Source organism: Taeniopygia guttata, chromosome 4 (genome assembly GCF_048771995.1).
Source record: "Taeniopygia guttata chromosome 4, bTaeGut7.mat, whole genome shotgun sequence".
Classification (NCBI taxonomy): Eukaryota; Metazoa; Chordata; class Aves; order Passeriformes; family Estrildidae; genus Taeniopygia; species Taeniopygia guttata.
Genome location: NC_133028.1, coordinates 68,859,230 through 68,877,692, shown reverse-complemented (window position 1 = coordinate 68,877,692; position 18,463 = coordinate 68,859,230). Strand labels below are relative to the sequence as shown.

The window sequence follows — 18,463 nt, the reverse complement described above, 5'->3', positions numbered from 1 at the left end:
AGCTTGTTATTTGCTGCATGCAAATGGAAGTGCAAAGCACTGCAGAAAGATAAGTGAGGAAAACAGGGTTTGGAAAGTTCTGATGGAATTGTCCTGGATTTTTGAGAGGGAGCAGCATCTGCACAGACTGCTGAGGAAAGGATAGATAATACAGTATTCTCAGCACCTCTCCCTTCTCCTTATCAAGAATTGCCTCTGTCTCCTGGTTAGCCTTAAAACAGTGGTCTTTTAGCTTCCATCATGGTAGCATTTTGGAAAATTCAGGCTTTGGAGTCATGGAATTGGACATCTAGAGCCAAGCCTGCACTTTTGTGTCCCGAATGGTAACTTACCCAAACCTACTCTTTTCCCCCTGTGTTTTTTCTGTCTTGCAGTGGTGGGGGATGAGAAACAAATGCAAAGGTCAGCCTGCAGCAATTTGATCTGTGAGCTCAGAACACCAGCCCCTGCTGCATCTGCTTTCATAAAGCCAGCAAAAATTGATTGCTGCTTCTCAGAGATGTGTGTGTGGGGGGAAGCTGGCAGGGAGAACCCACTCCTTTTCAGCCAGCAGAAAGCAAAAAGCCCTGGGCATTGCTGTATTTATGTTAAAACCAGCAAATATTCCCTCTCACTGAGAACTTTTGGCTTGGGGCCTCGCTGAGAGCACTTGGCTGGGAGCAGAGGGGCTTTTTTTGTAGCTAGAGAAAAATTGTTCTGTTCTGTATCTCTTCACATACCTGTGGCCAGGAAGTCCTGTGGTGCTGTGGTATCAAGGTTTTTCTGGAGGGGGAGCAGTCTGACCTGGCATGGACACAGAGTTGTGACTTACCTGCAGGGTTTGGCTTTAGGAATCTCAAATTCAGGTTGCTTTGGGCCGTTGATTCCTGGTGACTTACAATTTTCACTGCTGAGTAACCATGTGGGCAGTGAATAGCCCTTTTAATCAATTGCCTTGAAAATTTGAGTCTATATAACAGCTTCTCACATACTGAATAGAGCAATAAAACCTTTAGCCCCTTTGATATAATCTAGTATATAAAAACCCACTCCTAAGCTAACACACCTTGCACCGCCCAGGGAAACAAATGGTAAACTTCACTTTGGTTTTGGAGTTACTGTGTGTTGCTCCTTCCTGGCTGCCAACACTGCTCTGTGTGTTGCCCCTGTGCCAGGTGAGTGCCACCCAGACTGTGCGAGCTGCTCCCAGGCCTCTGATCACTGTGACTCCTGCCGGGACCCCAGGAAGCGGCTGCAGGACGGGCGCTGTGTGGAGACGTGTGAACAGGGCTTCTACCAGCACGGGGGGGCCTGCTTAGGTAAGTTCTGCAAGGGATTAGAACTCCCCCCTTCTCTACTGCATGCTGTACTTTTGGCTGTGGGATCCCATGGGGTCATCCTAAAGAAATTGCCAGGCTTTGGCTGGAAAAGCATCCAGGCACGTGCTGTGTTGTAACCATGAGACTTTGGGAGGTTTCAGGTGGAAGCAGACACAAATTATTGAATTCTTGATATAAAATGAGGCAAAATAGTCTCATTTTGTCAGAGCTGGGGGAGGGTCTTTCTACATCACAGATTTGGGATTGATTTTTCTTCTCTCTTCTTTCTCCTGGAAGCCTGCAATGAAACCTGCTCAGCCTGCACCAACGGATTTGAGTGCTCCTCGTGCCAGGCACCCCTGCTGCTGAAGGACGGGCAGTGTGTGCCTTCCTGTGGGGAGGGCTACGTCCAGGATCAGCTCCTCTGCACAGGTACCTCGAAGCAAAAGGGGCTGCAATCCTCTGTGATGGTAAAGCAGCAGGCAAAACTTTACCTGGGCTATGAGAGCCCTCTCTCTTGAAGCGTCTGCTGTTGACATGGGTGTTAATGTTCACCCTAGAGTAAAGGGAGGAGTGAGTGAACAGAGGAACCAAGTCATACAGGGTAACACTGATCACTGCTTGGGGAAATATTCGTGACAATTCCTCAGTAGGTCAGTTCTGTTGTATGATTCTTTGATTGCCTCTGCCTGCTCAAGCCAGACCTTTCAGGATCTGGTACTTTGGAGGGGGGAGGGGTTGATAGGACTCAGGAGATACTTTCTGGGGAAGCTTCCTGCTTTGTTTTGCCATTCATTCAATCCATACTGTGCACTCTTCCTGGAAGTGCACTGAGCTTGCTGCTCTCAGGAAGCATTTTTACAAAGTAAATTGGTAATTCTTTAAAACACTGAGATGTGTCTCAATCCTTTATCTTGGCAGTTGGAAAGACGGAGAGTAAGATAGGAAAGTTAGCTTTCTCTTTGATGGAACTATGACAGTGCTTTTATGAGCTTCCCCTGCTCCTTGGAAATATTTTAAACTCTTCCCAAACTGTAAAACAGCTGCTTTTTCATCATGGCAGTTTAATTGTTTTCTGTAGAATTAACACTTTTCTCATCTTGATGTTGGCCTTTTTAGAAGGCTTCTAATTGTTTCTGCAGCTCTGATTGAGCAGAGGGGTGGAGCAAATGCTTAACTTTTGAGCCATCACTTTAATTTATTTGGAACTAATCCTCCTGCTCAGAATTAAATACAGGCTGAGGGCTTTTGGCACATTTCAGGGCAAAGCACTTTAGATGGTAAGTCGGGCTTCCTTTTCTGAAGTGGCTTCCCTTGAAGAGCTGACCACTTGTTTCAGGTTTTGAAAGTCTGAAAAACCTCTGTCCTCCAGCAGCTGCTACAGCCCAGGGCACCATTGTGGATGTATAAACAGACAAGAGAGACCCAGTCCAAAAGAATTTGTAGACTTAAGTATCAAATAATCTTCTACTTCATTTGGTTTTATTTTATCATTTCCTTTCCACCTGCTCGTGGTGTTTTAATTGGCAGTGCCCATGCACTGCTGAAGGGGTAGGGAAAGGCTAATGTTTCGTTTTATTGCTGGTTTTTAGATTACTGATTGTGCACTCCATCCAAATTTGCAGTCACGCATGCTTGTGGCTGAATGTTGCTGGGAAAATTTGTTCCTCTTTCCTCAAGGGAATTAAACCAATTTGCTTTAGTTCTGCCTGACTGCATTTTCTGCATAAAGTCAAACCAGTGGAGAAAGTCTTACGTGTCAGATGCGGTCCGTAATTCATGGCCATTCACTCTTTTCCTTGTATCCTCTTTATTTCTGCAAATCTCTAATCAGATTGTTGAGATGGGCCTCAGACTGCTCCAAAAGATTTTCCTCATAATGGTTTTAACATCTACAATAAGTATGTTCCAAAATCACAGAAAGGATGAACTAGACTGTGTTAATTGCTGTAGTTCTAGTAAATTCCCTCTTGAGGAATTTGCTCCGGACTTGAAACAGACTTAACACCAGGTTTCTTGCTTTATCCTCTTGTTGGAAAACTGTTGTCTGCATTGTGGAAAAACACAGTGAATTAGCCTTTCCTTTTGTTCATGTTTTGCAACATCTAGTTTAATTGAGTCTCTTTTGAATTTTTGATTACAGTTGTTTGATCTCTGCCCTGTTTGAATCCTACACTGGGGTTGTTTCCTGTCCCCATCCCTCCACTTGCTTTTGTGAAGAATTAAAACAATTAAGAGAAAGTAAAATTGAGAATAAAAGGTAATAAGTTCAGTTATGTAGCAGTGGATTTAAAGTTCATGGTTAAGTTTGTGTCAGGCAGAGTGGGGTTCTCCCTTGGCAGAAACAGAACTCCTCCACCAAAGGCAAAGCAAAGGGAAGCAAAAATAAACTATGTGTGCATGGTAGAATGGAAGGGCTCGAAGGACTTGCAGTGTTCAATGCTCTCACTGCATTTTTCTAACTTAATTATTTATGTTTCCAGGATTATTCAAAAGCCCAGGCAGAACTGGAGTGTTCCTGCTTTCATCTCCCAAAATGTGAATGTTGAAGTGTGTAACTTGACACTAACAGACCCAGCTCGCTCTGGAGCAAAGCACTTGGATTCTTGCTTCCTATGTGTAGCTTTTCCCTGTTGTCCCTGGGCTGTGGAGGATCCTCCAGGATCCAGGGCTGAGCACAGCTGAGCTGAGCTTGCCCAGCTCCCAGGGAAGAGTGCAGGGTAGAGGTGGCACATGGGACCCCAAAGCCCAGCAATGCCTTCTGTGTTTTTACTGGGATACCACTGGCATTGTCCTCCTGCTGCGGTCAGACCGGGGAGGGTTTCAGATGTCTGTAGAAGTTTGGTGAGCTGCAAAAGAGCCCCTACAAATCCCAACTGGAAATAGCCAGGGGGATGGAATCAGCTTCCTGGCCGTGCAGTCATTTCTGTTGATTTATTTTCACACAGCCACTTGGTTGCTGCAGGCAAAGATGTTTGAGCTGACAGTGGATCATGGAATGCTTCCATTTTCCCCCTGTTCTTTCTTTGGAGCTGGTGCCTGGCTGTTTGGGTGAGGAGCAGCTGCTGAGCCTGGCAATGATCCAGTGCTGAAGGAGTCAGGGTGTGTAATCACAGAATGGTTTGAGTTGGAAGAGACTGTGAAGATTATTGTGTTCCAACCCCTCTGCTGTGGACACTTTCCATTATCCCAGGTTGCTTGGAGCTCCATCCAATCTGGCCTTAAACACTTCCAGGGATGGGGCAGCCACAGCTTCTCTGGGCAACCTGTGCCAGGGCTTCATCCCCTCACAGGGCTTTGCCAAGGGCCAGCAAGAGCCAACTGGTAGCTGTTTAAAAACACTGTCAGGCTGCCAGCAGGGAAAAGTGTCTCTTAGAAAGGAGCAGCACCTCTAGGGAGGAGTTGAGAATTTTGCAAGTGACTGGGAATGTTCAGATGTGCTGACATCCTGAGGCAGGTGAACAGGCAGGGGTCCCAACTGTGCAGTGGGAAGTCTGCAATTAAAGGATTCGAGTCCTGGCACCCACTCTTTCAAAAACACGTTGAAAGTTAGAGTGAGCTCAGAGAGGAGCAACACAGTCAGGTCTGGAAGGTGAAGTGAGGACATTTCACTACTTAGAAATTTACAGCATGAACTCATACTCTGCCATTAACTTTCAAGTGTAGACGTGCCCTGAGAAATCATCCAAGCTGAAATCAAATGCGTTTTTTTTTTAGCAGCAAGGGAAATTATTGACTGGAACAGGAAACTGTGCTCAGGCTCTGCCTTGGGATGGGATGGTTGGTGTTTGTTGTGTTGGGATTGTGAGGGGAAGATCCTATCCAGTACAGGATGCCCAGGCAGGGTCCTTTTGAGACACCCCTCACATTGGAGTGTTCAGGAAACAGAAGAGCCACAGCATTCTGGAATGATTGGGAAAGAGGTGGAGGGAAAGAACATGCAGGAGGGTGAGAAGGGGGAGAGCAAGCAGCTAATCAAGACAAAAAAAGGGAAAACAAACCAAGGTGGAAGTGTGGAGAAGGAGCACCCAGAATTCCCAAGGACCATGTACTGGGCATGAGCTCCAATGTCCTGTGTCTTGCCCCCTGAACACTCCCTGTTCTAACCCCAGGTGTTCAGTTCCCTGTGTGTGAGATGGAGCTGATAGCTCTTCCCTGCCTTGGGCAGCAGGGAAATCCCCTGGGATGGGGTGTTGTGCCCCTCTGTGCCATATGACTCAGGTATAACGTGCTCTCAGTTCTGTGGATGAGCTGCTGCTGTGCCTGCAGGTTCCTGTGTTCACTGATGCTACTCACAGATGAGTTTTTCTTGGGTGGCTGCAACTTCAGACGTATTGGCAGGACAAACATCAAGAAGTTCCCTTTTCTCCCACCTGCCACAGACTGGGAGCACAAGCATGTACCTGCCTTATTGTGAAATATTGAATTGAAGAACATCTTTGGAACATATTTGGGTGTAATTGAGGAAAAAAACCAACCCCTTGACAGCAACAAGCATGGTGATTTGCACCGTTCCTGCAACACTGGTAGCATGGGATTTAATAGGAATCTGTGTCCCATATTTTCCCTAGGAATTACTTGGGCTGAGCATATGAGGATTCCTGATAAGTCAGTTCCTTCTGCACCTGGAAGGACAAAGATGAGTTGTTTCTAGAAGAAGCCTGGCTTGTTTTTCATTCTGCCAAACCTTGACTGCAGTCCTGCAGCACAGTTCTGTGTTTGTGCCTGGAGCTGGGTTACTGTCAGCAGCCACCCCGGGGATCTGGGTTTTAAGTAGCCTGTGATGGGATTTCTTCCTATTTCCCTTCGTGCTCCAGGGATTTTACAGTGCTCCTAACACTCCTCCTGGGCTGATAACAGCTACACTAACTGCTCTGGTCTGTGCTGCTGCCACATTCCATGTGCAAAACACAGCTGGAAATTGTCCTGCTGGGATGGCTTGGATGAAAGATTCCAACCTAAGCAGCAATGCGTTGTGTTTGTTATTTTTCATCTTCTGTAGCAGTGAAAGCCTGAGCAAACCTGCCAAGAAGTGCAGTGGTGCAGGCCCTTTGCTGTTGGAAGTGGCTTGTTGGCTAATCCTGCACTTTTCTCCCCTGCAGCCTGTCACGAGTCCTGCTCCTCGTGCTGGGGAGCTGCTGAGAGCCACTGCCTATCCTGCAAGGATCCATCACACGTGCTCCAAGCTGGGTTCTGCCTGGCCAGCTGTGGCCAGGGGTTCTACCCAAGGGATGGCGTCTGCACTGGTAAATACCTGTGAGAGGAATGCTCTGCACAAGCAGGAATCAATATTTCATTTTGCTGTGCAGCAGCTGGGGCTTTATTCATGTCTGACAAGCCAGCTGCACCCTGAGCATTCATAGGGGATGAGGGAGGCTGCTGTTTGTTTGTGAGATTATTAATTCATTTACACTAATGAGATGCTGAAAGGTTTGAGGGGTTTTTTCTCGCCGAGCAGCTTGAAAAGCTGGGCTGTTTCTGAGGGCTTGACAAATCCATTTGTCTGCGGAAAGAAAAATGGCCTTTGCCAGCAGGTTTCTGTAAATTTAATTATAATTCAGCATCACAGTATTATAGTACCTGCACAGCAGATGTGCCTTGGGAGCTGGGAAGGTTTGCTGGGAAAAAGGGAGAAGAGGCGGCTAGAGGGAATTAAAAGACTTAAGTCAAACAGATCCTGAAGGGGGAAAAAAAATCTCAAATAAGGAATTTCACATTTACCACATGCATTCCAGTCTAACCTGGATTGCTGTTGGCAACCACCTCTGGCTGCTTGGGAGGAGTATCCATGGTCAGTCAGGGCTTGTTGGGCTTCAGGTGTGTGGGTCACACAGGTGTGTCTGGGCCACAGCTTGCTAGAGAGAGTATAAAAGCTGGAACTGGTGGCAAAATTGTTGCTATTTGCCTGTCATTAATGAGCTGTTCTCTGGCAGCTTGTGGCCAGTTCTGCGAGAGGTGCTCTCCAGAGGCAGCCAGGTGTGTGAGCTGTGCTGCAGGGAAGCTGCTGCACCAGGGGCAGTGCCTCCCTCAGTGCCCACAGGGACATTTCCCGAGCAGCAGTGGAAGGTGCACAGGTAAGAGGGGTGTTTTTGCATGACCTTTTCCTAGGCTCTCAGGGCACCCTCCTCGTGTTGTCTGCTCTTCCCCAGACGTGGGGAGGGAGTTTTGAGAGCACAGAAATGGGAGGGAGGACAGGGGATTTGATTTTCTTTTGTGTTCTTCGGTTCACTTGTGATGGATTGTTTCAAGTAACCTCTTTTCCTTGCCAAACATGCTGAGATACACATTCACAACATCTAGTGAGCGGGAGTTATTACTGGTAGTACTTATTAATACATGGGCACTTCTGCCCTCATTAGTTCACCTAGCTGAGTCTCATTCCAGCTGGGAGTTTTCTACAGCTGGAGAAGGCTGTAATCAGCAACACCACTCTAAAGGAGTAAAAATGGGATGTTTCAGCTCTGTGTGCTCTGTTTCTCTATCAGCTTGTCACGCTTCATGTTCCACGTGCGAGGGACCTCTGGCCACTCACTGCACCTCCTGTTCCTTCCCTCTGGCACTGCGCCAGGGCCTGTGCCTGGAGAACTGTGGAGAGGGCTTTTACCAGGATCACAACATCTGCAAGGGTAAGCTCTGTACTTGGGATGAGTTCCCCACCTGCTGTAAACCAGGTTTTGTTTCTCCTTTATCCTGTGCTGAACCAGTCAATGCTTGAGTCCTGCCTTTCCTGCTGATTGTTTTCTGCTTTGAGAAGAAGTGAATTTTCCCATGTACTTTCACACTTCCAGGATTTAGTGATTTTTGGGACATTTTTTTTCCTTCTCTGTGCACACTGCTGAAATAAATGTACATTGCTCCCAGGTTTTTCTCAACACGAGTTAAGAGGTGAGTGAAATTCCACATACTCCTGGTATGAAATTCCGCATATACCTAGTATGAAATTCCACACACATCTGGCAGATTTGCAAAGACTGAGGTCATCTTTGCAATAGTGGGAAAAGTGAAAATTGGAAAGGTGAATTTCTGCTTTGTGCGAGCCCTTCACACAAAGGTCTTTCTTCTGTCCCTCCTAATGAGATTGAGCTCACTGTTGCAGTTCCAGAAATTAAAGGAGAATTGGCTGCCTGTGGCACAGGGCTGCAGTTTTTTTTATTTGTTCACCAGCTTTACTTGGGAAAAGAGCTGCTCCTTGGGGGTGGGGGGAACGATGTCAAAGAATTTTTCTAAAATATCTGTTCTGTTGTAGAGAGCAGGACCAGATGCTGTTGGGCCTCATTTGTTGGGTCTCTAGAAAGCTGTCCCTTGTCCTTCTCCCTGGGAAAGCTGTGGCTCTGATGGCTCTCTCCCCCTGTGCCCAGGTTGCCACCCGTCCTGCCGCTCCTGTGCTGGCCCGGGGGCTGCGCAGTGCCTGCGGTGCCGGGCGCCCGAGGACGTCCTGCAGCCTCACCCACCCGGGGAAGGAGTTCTCCATGGCCTTTGCCTCCCCTTCTGCCCATCCCATTTCCATGTGGATACCACAGGAGTCTGCAGAGGTGAGAAGAGCTGTTCAGAGCCCGGGGGTTTGGGGGGAGCTTGTACCACATTTGATTTGTACAACTTTGTGCTTGCCTTGTGGCTGCCGTGAGTGTTTAAACTCTGTAACTTCCAAAATGGCATATCCTAGTGCTTTTGAGGGAAAATGTAATTTACAGAAGACTCGTGACTGAAATACTCAGGTACTTTCTTTTTAAATGCCTGTGTTCAAGCCTGCACAGCTCAGCTCCTTTCCATTGAAGCTGAGTACGTGATTTTTAGCACTGACTTACTTTGAAGCAGGATCAACCCTTAAATCCTTTTCAAAAAAGACTTTCTCCTTCTTAGCCCTTGGAGCAGGTCAAGACATCCCACAGCAGTCTTTTCTTTTGAGGAAGCTCTTCTGCTACATGCCCTGCAGCACACCTGCCATCCCTGCTCCTGAAATACCAACTAGGAAGCATTTCCATGAAGGCTGGAGTTTGGAAAAGTGGGCACTGTGGTGTTTGAATATATGTGGTTTCCCACCAGTCAGAGAGATGGTGACTGAAGTAAAGTAGTAGAAATAACAATGTTAACCACATTACTGTGGCCATTTCTTCCTGTTGGGAAAAACCAGTATTTTAAAAGTGGACATAATTTAAAATCCAGTTATTTTTATTTTATAGCCGGTGCTTTGAAAAGCAAACCCACAACATTTTGCAGAACAGAAGCACAGAAGTTCTTATGTAGGGCAAAATGCTGGTTTTGTAGAGTCATAGAATGGCTTGGGTTGGAAGGAACCTTAAAGATCTCCCTGGCTGCCAGCTGTGTAGTTGTATAAATGACTTTATTTCATTCCATTTCCTCTGTCCAGCCCTGTGCCTTACCTCCCCAGAGTCCAGAGGTCTGCGTTCAAATCACACAATGGAACCTGTAGCCTCCAGCTATTCTACTAACTATGAGGTTTTTGGCTAGTGAGTTTATGTGTTTATTTAATCAGATGGCTTAGCTGAAGATGGTTTGGTTTAGGGCCAGTGCCAGGAAAGAAGTGCAGTTTTTAACTGCACTTGCTGGGTCATCTTTGTGATGAGCGTTTGTTTCAGGTGGCCAGTCCACCTCTGTGGGTGTTGCTCCAGAATGGCTGATGATAACTGTGCAGTGATAAGAAACCCTGCCTGGAGTAACTGCAGGGTGATAACAGAAGGTGACTTCAGCAGCTGGTAAGTTTGCAGAACCCCAGAGCTCTTCCAGGGAGGACAACAGCATCACATGGTGCTGGGCAGCTTTGCATTTCAGTAATGAACTGCGTGGGTGCAAAGAAATATTAAATATGCAGCTGTCTCTGCTTGCTCCTTATCTTCAGGAACTGCTCTCTACTTTGCACTCCTTCCTACCTCTCACAAGCAGAGGATCCTCTAAAGGAAAAATACCTTCCTGTCATCCTTGAGAAGAAAGCAATCTGGCCATGTTTTGAGGCAGTAACGAGCAAAACAAGCCAGAATTAATGTGTCTTTCTGTGTGCTGTTGTTTTCCCCTTTGCTGCAGAGTGCCACTCCTCCTGTGCAGGCTGCGTGGGGAATTCTTCCCAGGACTGCACGTCTTGCCCTGCTCCTGGTGTGCTGCTGGAGGGCAGGTGCCTCCCCTCGTGTCCTGAGGGGCTCTTCAGCCACAGGGACCGCTGCTCCCGTGAGTCTGCATCTCATTCCCTGCCCTGGGGGGCATTTCTCAGTCTAATTAGAGATGCTGTCTGATTCCTATGAAGCTGTTTAAGTATTAGCAGGGGAGAATAGGACAGTCCAATTTCAGGGAGTGGAATCTCCTCCTAATGGGAGAGAGATGTGCACTTGGAATCATAAATTACACTCAGTTTTGCTCCTCAAGACTGTTTCCCTGAAGATATTCTGTGCTTGATTTCAGGATGGTGTTCCTAGCTTGTGTGCTGTGGAAAAAAACTCTTTAATGGACAATGCTGAGGGGAAAAAAAAAGCTTTTATTAGTAAAAGCCTCAGATTTAGAGAGAAAAACGTTTCCCAAAAAGTCCATTGCTCTATTTATTCAATTTATTCAGCCAAGGAACAACTCTATAAATAGATTTATTTGGCAGGCCATTGTAAAGATTCATCAGTTCTGAGCTGTGCACTGCCACCTTAGAGCTGAGGTAACTGCTGAGTGCTGCTTTAGGCGGTTTCAGGCTTATAAAAATGTCTTAAAAACAAAATTTCAGTGTCAGGAAAGTGGCATCTTGCAAGCTGTGTCCTTTTATTCCTAAAGAGCTTTGAAAGTAATTTTTAAGAATTTTTTACTGACTGGTAGCCGTAGTATTTTTATCTCCCTCAGATCTGTAGCATGGGAATCTGACATCTGTCACTAAAGCTGGAAGGATACAAAAGCAGCCCATGAATTATTTTTGAGCATTCTTAAGCCACTTTCTCTGCCATGTCTTTGTTGAGTTTTGGCAGACAGAAGTGGCTAATGAGCTGGCAGGACATTCCTGCTTCAGAGGTTGCAGTTTGGGAGGGCTTGCTGGAGAAACCATGCCCCAGTTTTCCTCATGCATAGCAAGCTCCACAATGATGTTCATACAATCCCAGGAGAAGTTTAATTTACCTCCCCTGTGCATCCCAGTCTGGTTTTTTATATGCACAAGCATATGCTGGAGGGAGGAATGACAGGGCCAATCTCTCTCTTTTATATTGTGTCTAGATCTATACCTTGATTAATGCAGGCAACAAACCACATTTCTTAAACTGGCAACCCATTCCTCATCTTGTTTATTCAAAATGAGGATGTAAGAGCCTTCCAAACCACAGCCCTGCAGTCCCTGGTGCCATTAGACCATCTTCTGCCCATGTTTTGTAGGAGATGATGGTGGGAGCTGGTTTTTTGGGAAGGGAGGGGAGAAAGTGCGCCGGGAGCATAACCAGGAGTGTTGATTTTCTCCCTCAGCCTGCCATCCATCCTGCAAGACATGCCATGGCCCCTCTGCTTGGGAATGCTCAACCTGCCACCCCCATGCCACTCTGGATGGTGGGAAGTGCAGGACAGGCTGCAAGGAGGAGCAGTACCTCAGCTTGATGGGCTACTGTGTGGGTGAGTAAGGGGAGCTGCTGGGGGATGAGCTGTCTGTGCCATTGAACTGCTGCTTCACACTACCAGGAAAGCTGCTTGGGTCCTGCTCAGAGCTTCAGGAAGAGGAGCTAGGTTAGAGTTTGGGATCCAAAGAAGTAGTTTATGGAGTCCTAAAGAAAAGCTGGCACAGCAAGCGTTGCTGTGTGCATTTTTGGGAGGTAATAGGATTTCTGGATTGGGGGTTATGCTGTGTGGGTGATCAGTCCCTGCACTTAAGCCCATCATCTGAAACCACTGATTGCATTTATCTGTTTAAAAAGAAATATCGCTTTTAATCCATCACACAGACACGTATAAACATATCCTGGGAGCTGCTCCAACTATTTCTGAGCTTTATCAAGCCATTTTTTTTTCTTTATCAAAAAAGGCTACGGTGTGTGAGGCTTAATCCAGGCTGAACAGTTCCAAATGAGATAAGGAATCCTAAGAAAAGGGAAAAATGCATTAGAAGTAATAAATATATCCATTGAGATGCTATTGTTCTCAGTTGAATATGATTTCCATTCACAGAGTCTTCTCTTTGCTAAACATCTATCCTGGATTTCTGAATGTTTTTTAATGAAAGACTTGTTTATTTGCTCTCCACAGCTTAATTCTATGAAGCATTTCTTCATCTCCTTTTTAAACAACAGTGATTGTTTTGTCTGCAGAGACAAAAAGAACAGTGAAAGAAAGTGTTTGAGGATTAGGAAAACATCCTGAAAATACTGTACAGCTCCTTAGGAATTCGAGTTGGGCAATCAAGATAGAGTCAGATAAGCACAAACTGGAAATAATTCAGCATTTCAGTGTAAAGAGGTGTATCTGTCCTGTACAATTTCAGGGGATACAGTGGTACTTACTAATGTCCTGGCACATCAGAGCTCTGTGCCCTGTATTTCTTCCACCTTATTTCCCCATTAATTTGCATTATGCTTCCTATGAAAGAAGTGCCATGGAAAAGTGGCCTTCCCCTGTGAATTGTGTTGGGAAAACCTTAGTACCATTTATCACCAGTCAGGACTCTTTCTGAGGAGCATTTATTCTTTAATTATCCCTTTGTTTGGTGTCACGGACCAGTTCTCCTGCTCCCAAATCCTAGTGATCAGGGAGATGTCACAGGAGCTGGAAGCTCACAGGAACTGGAAGCAGTGTAGAGGGCATTCCTTGTGGCATGGGAGCCCTCAGTGTCCAGATGTTTTTTTGTCCCACTGAAGCTGTTAGAACCCTTGCAGAGGAACATAAATGAGGATTTTCACCTTGACAAAAAAGTTGTGCTTTGGCCCCAGATCTGCAGTCTGAAGTGTGTTGCTCTTTGTGCTAAATTTGTGGTGTTTAAGCAAAGCATGTTTGTAGATAGTTCTCCTGGAGGTAAAGAGCTCCACATCCAGGTTGTTAAGTTTCACTCATTCTTCTCATTCAGCTCTGATTGAAATGCTGAATTTGCCCTTGCCAAGTTATTAATTCTCAGTTAAAGAGCAGCTGTCCCATAAAAGAGACCATTAAAACTCCTGACACTCTCATAAGGTATGATTTGCATCAGAATCTAACAGAGCTTTTTCCTTCGCCTCCCAAAGCAATATATTTTTACAATTATCCTCCCATTTATCTTTAATTCCCGACCCTGCAGGCAGAATTGTGTTATGTCTTATAGGGCCTGCTGTGTATCACAGTCACCTGCCATACTTTATGGACCTGGAGGGGGAAATCTTTCACAGAGGCTGGAGAAAAGCAACTGTCACTCCAAACCATTGCCTGGGAATTAATGATGTTATTGTGCATGTTACCTGAATGAGGATTGGAACATTTGCCTTGTTAATAGGAAAAAAAAGATCTTGTTTTCAGCAGTTAATCAAATAAGCATTGCACATTTAAGCAGAAGAAAGATAAAATGTCCTCAACTTTTAGAAAATCAATGAGTCTCTGAGCTCTGTTTTGGGCACGCAGAATTTGTACCAATTCTTCCCTGAGAGTGCTCAATTGATTGATTTTATTTTATAGTCCAAATGTACAGGAATGTGCTTGAGACTTGAGCCATCTCCTGTTGGATCTCACAGCTTCTGTGGGGTTTGTTTTCACAGTTTGAAAACACTCTGTGATTTCTCTCTCCCTCTTGTCCAGCTCAGCTTCAGGAAGCTTTGCAATCACCACTCTAAAAACCCCAACCACTGCTGAAAACCTTGTCCTGCCCTTGCTTCTCTGATTTGAGGTTTCCCTGTCGATCTGGAAGCTTCTCTGTTGATCTTTTCCTGACCACATGGAAGGGCAGTTAGAAAGAAAACTGTGAACACCAACTGATAGAGAATCCCCTGGTCTTAACTCCAGTTGCAAGGGCTCCCCCAATCCCTGTGTTCCACAGGCCCTTGCTTGTTTAGGCTGTGTGCAATTGGGAAAATGTTCAAAGCTAAACCAGAAGAGCTTGCTCAGGAGGGGGCCTGTAACAAGCTTTGCTGCCTTACTCTTAAAATTCCAGAAGGGACACTCTAACAACAAGAAATACACTTAAGTTCCTTGTAAAATTAATGAGCTGTTGCTGTCTGTTTAGAGAGACATTGATACCATCACGGAGAGCTGGAGCAAGAGGGACTTAGCTCCACTCACTCACTGGCATGCAACCTCCTACAGGACCAGCAGCTGAGCTGCCAGAGGAGGGAAAATCCTTTCCCAGCTTTGGTCTGTGCTTCTTTGTGCCAGGCACCTTCCAGCTGGATCTCCCACCTCACACTGCCCAGGGAAGCTCTCACAGAGCAGGCAGATCCCTGCAAACATGGTTGCACTTCACCAGAATTGCACTTGGATTGTTTCAGTGACAGGTTCCCTCTCAGATCTTTGAAAAGAGAGACAAGAAAAACTTTCCAACAACTAAAACAAGCCAAAAATCCTGGTCAGTGTTGCATATCCTTTTAAACCAACTACACTGACTTGCTTTCTGGAATTACTGTAAGACCAGAGACTTTTTTGCATGTTGAGGTGCCTATAAAGTGTGTGGTGTTTTCAGAGCTGATTTTAAGTCATGCTCTGTTGTAAACCTCAGGTCTCACCTTAGAGCACAGCACAAAACCTGCATCAGGAAATACTTTCCTGGAGACCCCCTAAGAGAGGTGATGTGTTTAAAGATTGTTATATGCTTAGCAAGTGGTGGTGCTGACAGGCAGAAATGCCACTGGTTTCCTTTGTGAGCATTCACAAACACTTCAGAGATGGTTTTGTCTCCCCAGCAGCCTCTTTTGTCTTAGAACAATCTGTAACAGATAATTTCCATATAGGAAGGGCACTGTTTTCTTCCTTTATTTGCTAAGAGAAAGCTTAAGAGGCTGTGGAAGTCAAGTAAATTGGAAATCCATGTAAGTATTTCCATTTTACTTTGCAGTGGAAGCAGCTTTATAGGAAGATCAGTGATAAGGGAATGTGATGGGGATTATTTTTGCATAGAGGTGAAGAAGAAGGAAATCAGAGCCCGCTGGAAGGGGAACAGGAGAACATTTTGATTGGAGAGTGGGAGGAAACTCAGCAGACTCAGAAAGATGAGGAGGGAGACATTGGGACTACAAGCATAGTGGTGGCAGAATTCCTTAGAATCCAGTTGCATACTGGAAGGGGTCTAAGGGAATTAACTAACTTGTGTGGTACTGACCTGCAGCCAGCTGGGGATGTGAAGGCTCCAGAAAACCCAATTCCCATGGGCTGTGCCCACTGGCTGGGCTGGGAGAAGGCAGAAGCAGGAAACAAATAGGGCTGGGGGGTGTGACTAAGAGGCACAAGGGAAACATCCCCCTTCTGTTAGAACTGGCTTCAAAGGGAGCCTGCTGTGAAAAAGTGAAATCATCTCTCCCTAAACAAAGCCCTTCAGTTCTTCCCTCACTCTCTCACTCGCTCCCCAATGTCCCTGAAATTCACCATGAGCGGCAGCCCTGGGTTTTTTGTTGGTGTTGTGTGTGCTTTGATCTCCAGGCTTGCAAAGGAACAAGAGAGTGATGGGGCTGATTCATCCTAAAACAGTAACTGAGAAAACTCTTTCCACTCGCAGGAGCAAAAATAGAGGCTTGTGAAGAGGAAACTCTGCTGCAGCAGCACTGAGTTTTGTAGACACTTGGATTTTTAAATATTAGTTTGGGAGAATTTAGGTTTTCTGCTGCAGATACTGACTGTGTGGATACCCTACATTTTCTCAGCCTCCTTTTTACATCTGTTTATGAAACCTTTTGAGCAGATTTGTTACTCATTATACCCTGCCAAAGCTCTTTATTAGAGACTAGTGGCTCCAGCAAGAGATTCAACTGGAGGAGTATTATTTTAGCAGTAAGGAGAGTCAATATATTACCAGGTAAATGTGGAAGTACAAAAAAATGGTTGGATTTGTGTTAATTTTATTGGTTTTAAGTACATAAAACTTGTCACCCCACCTCCAGCCCATACAAATCACAAGTACCCAGGGCCTTTGGGATGAACTCATAGTCCTTGCTCCCTAAGGTGGGCTGCATGTGATCCTTTCTGGCTCCAAGTACTCCACCTCTGTACCCCAACTCTGGCTGGTCATTTCCCAGCTCCAAGGCTGAGAGCACAGGGCACAAACTCAATGGGTTCTATACCCTGCAAAAGCAGGAGGTGAAGGAAGCAGCTCTGTAAGAAGCTTGGATCCCTGCCTGCAGTCAGGACTGGATCAATTTCTGATCCAGCAGTGTGGGGTGTGAATCACCTGTGTGTGACATGCAGGAGACATCAGCTGGGGCCAGGCTCCTGCAGCTATGGATGCAGAACTCCTCCAGGCTCCCATGTGAGCCTGTGTTCAGCTTGTAAATCTAGACTGCCTGACAACCTGTAGTAATGCTGTCACAGGAGACAAAAGAGAGAAAGGTGAACCTGCAGCAGAAATCTGGCAAATCAAGCCTCATTGTTACATATCTTTCAAGTCAGTCGTCATTTCCTTTATAATTTTCTCTATTACCATAATGAGGATTAATTTGGCTTCCAGGTTGCCTTACACTGCACCTTTGTGCACACAAAAGGCTTGTTGTCAAACCTTGTGAAGCACCTACGTTCAGGTAGAGGTCAAGAGACGCAAGCTCTTGTCCTGCTGGGGAAAAATGGAAAAAGGAAAAGGTTTTGAGGCACTCTGATGCCACTCTTGGCCTGGCTTTGAGGGCTGCTGTGGCTGTGTCAGGGTATGGATGTCTCATTTGTGTGGGAAAATGCGAGCAGCAGGAACTACAGGAGAAGGTCATACAGCTGTACAGGTTCTGCTCCTCGTTTTGCCATGGTGGGAACGGAGGGAGGTGGGTGCCCGAGGCCTCCAGCAGAGCTAGAGAGGAACATGCAGGCAGAGGCATTCAAAGTCAGAGAAAGGTCTTGGGAAGCGAAGGGCTTTGAGCTGGCTTTGTGCAAAGCTTTCCCAAGCTCACTTAAGGATGGCAAAGAGGATGCTTGAATGGGGCAGGAGGGATGCAGAGGCAGGAGTTTCGGGTAGTGGGATTTGCTCTCAAAGTTCCATCCCTACAGCCTTCCTGCAGTTCTCAGCTAAGCCCTGTGCTGTCCCTCTGTGCTCAGTGTCCCTTTTTGCCTCTAGACTGCCACCCCCTGTGCCAGCAGTGCGTGGCCAACCTGCGGGACAGCGGTAGCGTGTGCCTGAAGTGCCAACACGCCCGGCACCTGCTCCTGGGGGATCGCTGCGTGCCGGACTGCCCGCCGGGACACTACACCCAGCACGGCGCCTGCAAACGTGAGTGCCTCCTGCACACACCTCGGGGAGCTGCGAGGAGCTGCCTGCACCCTTGGGACAGCTTCCACCAGGTGGTTCCTGCCTAGGAGAGAAGCTTTGTCCACCAGGCAGGACGCTGCACTGGGACGGGTTTTTGTTTCACGCTGGTGGAACATCGCCCTGACTGATTACTGTCTGTTACTGAGGCTTGTGTTGCTGCAATAATGGCCCAGAAGGTGATGGCTTGTAGCAGCTCCCAAAACAGAAAGCCAGTTCCATTCAGCTTTTCAGGCTGGTGCAATGGATGCAGCACCCAGGCCACATTTTATTTTCTACTGTGTTCCTGCATCTCCTCTACTTTTTGTTGTTGATGTGGTTTCATATTCCAGTCATTGTCTGAGCTGCTTTCTGCTCCCTGGGTTCTTAGAAGTAAGCAGGTTCCTTTTCTTGTTCTGTGCCTGACAGAGATGTGGTAAAGCTCAAAGCTGAGCAAAGGGTATTGCACTTTAGTTTTAGAGAAAGGAACCAAGACCAGAAATTCAGCACAATGTAGATGCTCCTTTTGCAGGAAGTGGCATTTCCTAATCCAGTTTAGGGTGGGTAATATTTCAAAGCTTCTCTTCACCATTCTGGGAGCTGTGTGTTTGTTTACCTGTTTTTGACAAATGAGATCTCAGAACTATGAAACATACTCTGTGTCACTTGATTGGAAAGGCTCTTGAGAGAGAGAGAGAGGTTTTGCCTTCCTAGAAATAAAAGCCTAGGGATAACATTTCTTCCCTTTGGTTTAAAGGTTTGACTTAAAAGGAGTAGTGTATTTTTCAGACTATGTCAAAGCCTCTTGGACATTTTGTTCTGCCTTTTAAGA

At 46.2% G+C, this 18,463-nt stretch overlaps 1 protein-coding gene across 1 annotated transcript in view; it reads left to right on the top strand.

Annotated features, from left to right (window-relative positions):
- The window catches only part of FRAS1 (Fraser extracellular matrix complex subunit 1), a 104,029-nt gene that overhangs the window by 43,318 nt on the left and 42,248 nt on the right, over window positions 1-18,463 (top strand). The window contains exons 12-20 of the mRNA XM_030272170.4: window positions 1,155-1,298; window positions 1,596-1,730; window positions 6,401-6,544; window positions 7,232-7,372; window positions 7,784-7,924; window positions 8,657-8,830; window positions 10,338-10,478; window positions 11,739-11,882; window positions 17,464-17,616. Of these exons, the coding sequence (XP_030128030.4) occupies window positions 1,155-1,298; window positions 1,596-1,730; window positions 6,401-6,544; window positions 7,232-7,372; window positions 7,784-7,924; window positions 8,657-8,830; window positions 10,338-10,478; window positions 11,739-11,882; window positions 17,464-17,616 (1,317 nt within the window). The remainder of the gene's footprint in view (window positions 1-1,154; window positions 1,299-1,595; window positions 1,731-6,400; window positions 6,545-7,231; window positions 7,373-7,783; window positions 7,925-8,656; window positions 8,831-10,337; window positions 10,479-11,738; window positions 11,883-17,463; window positions 17,617-18,463) is intronic.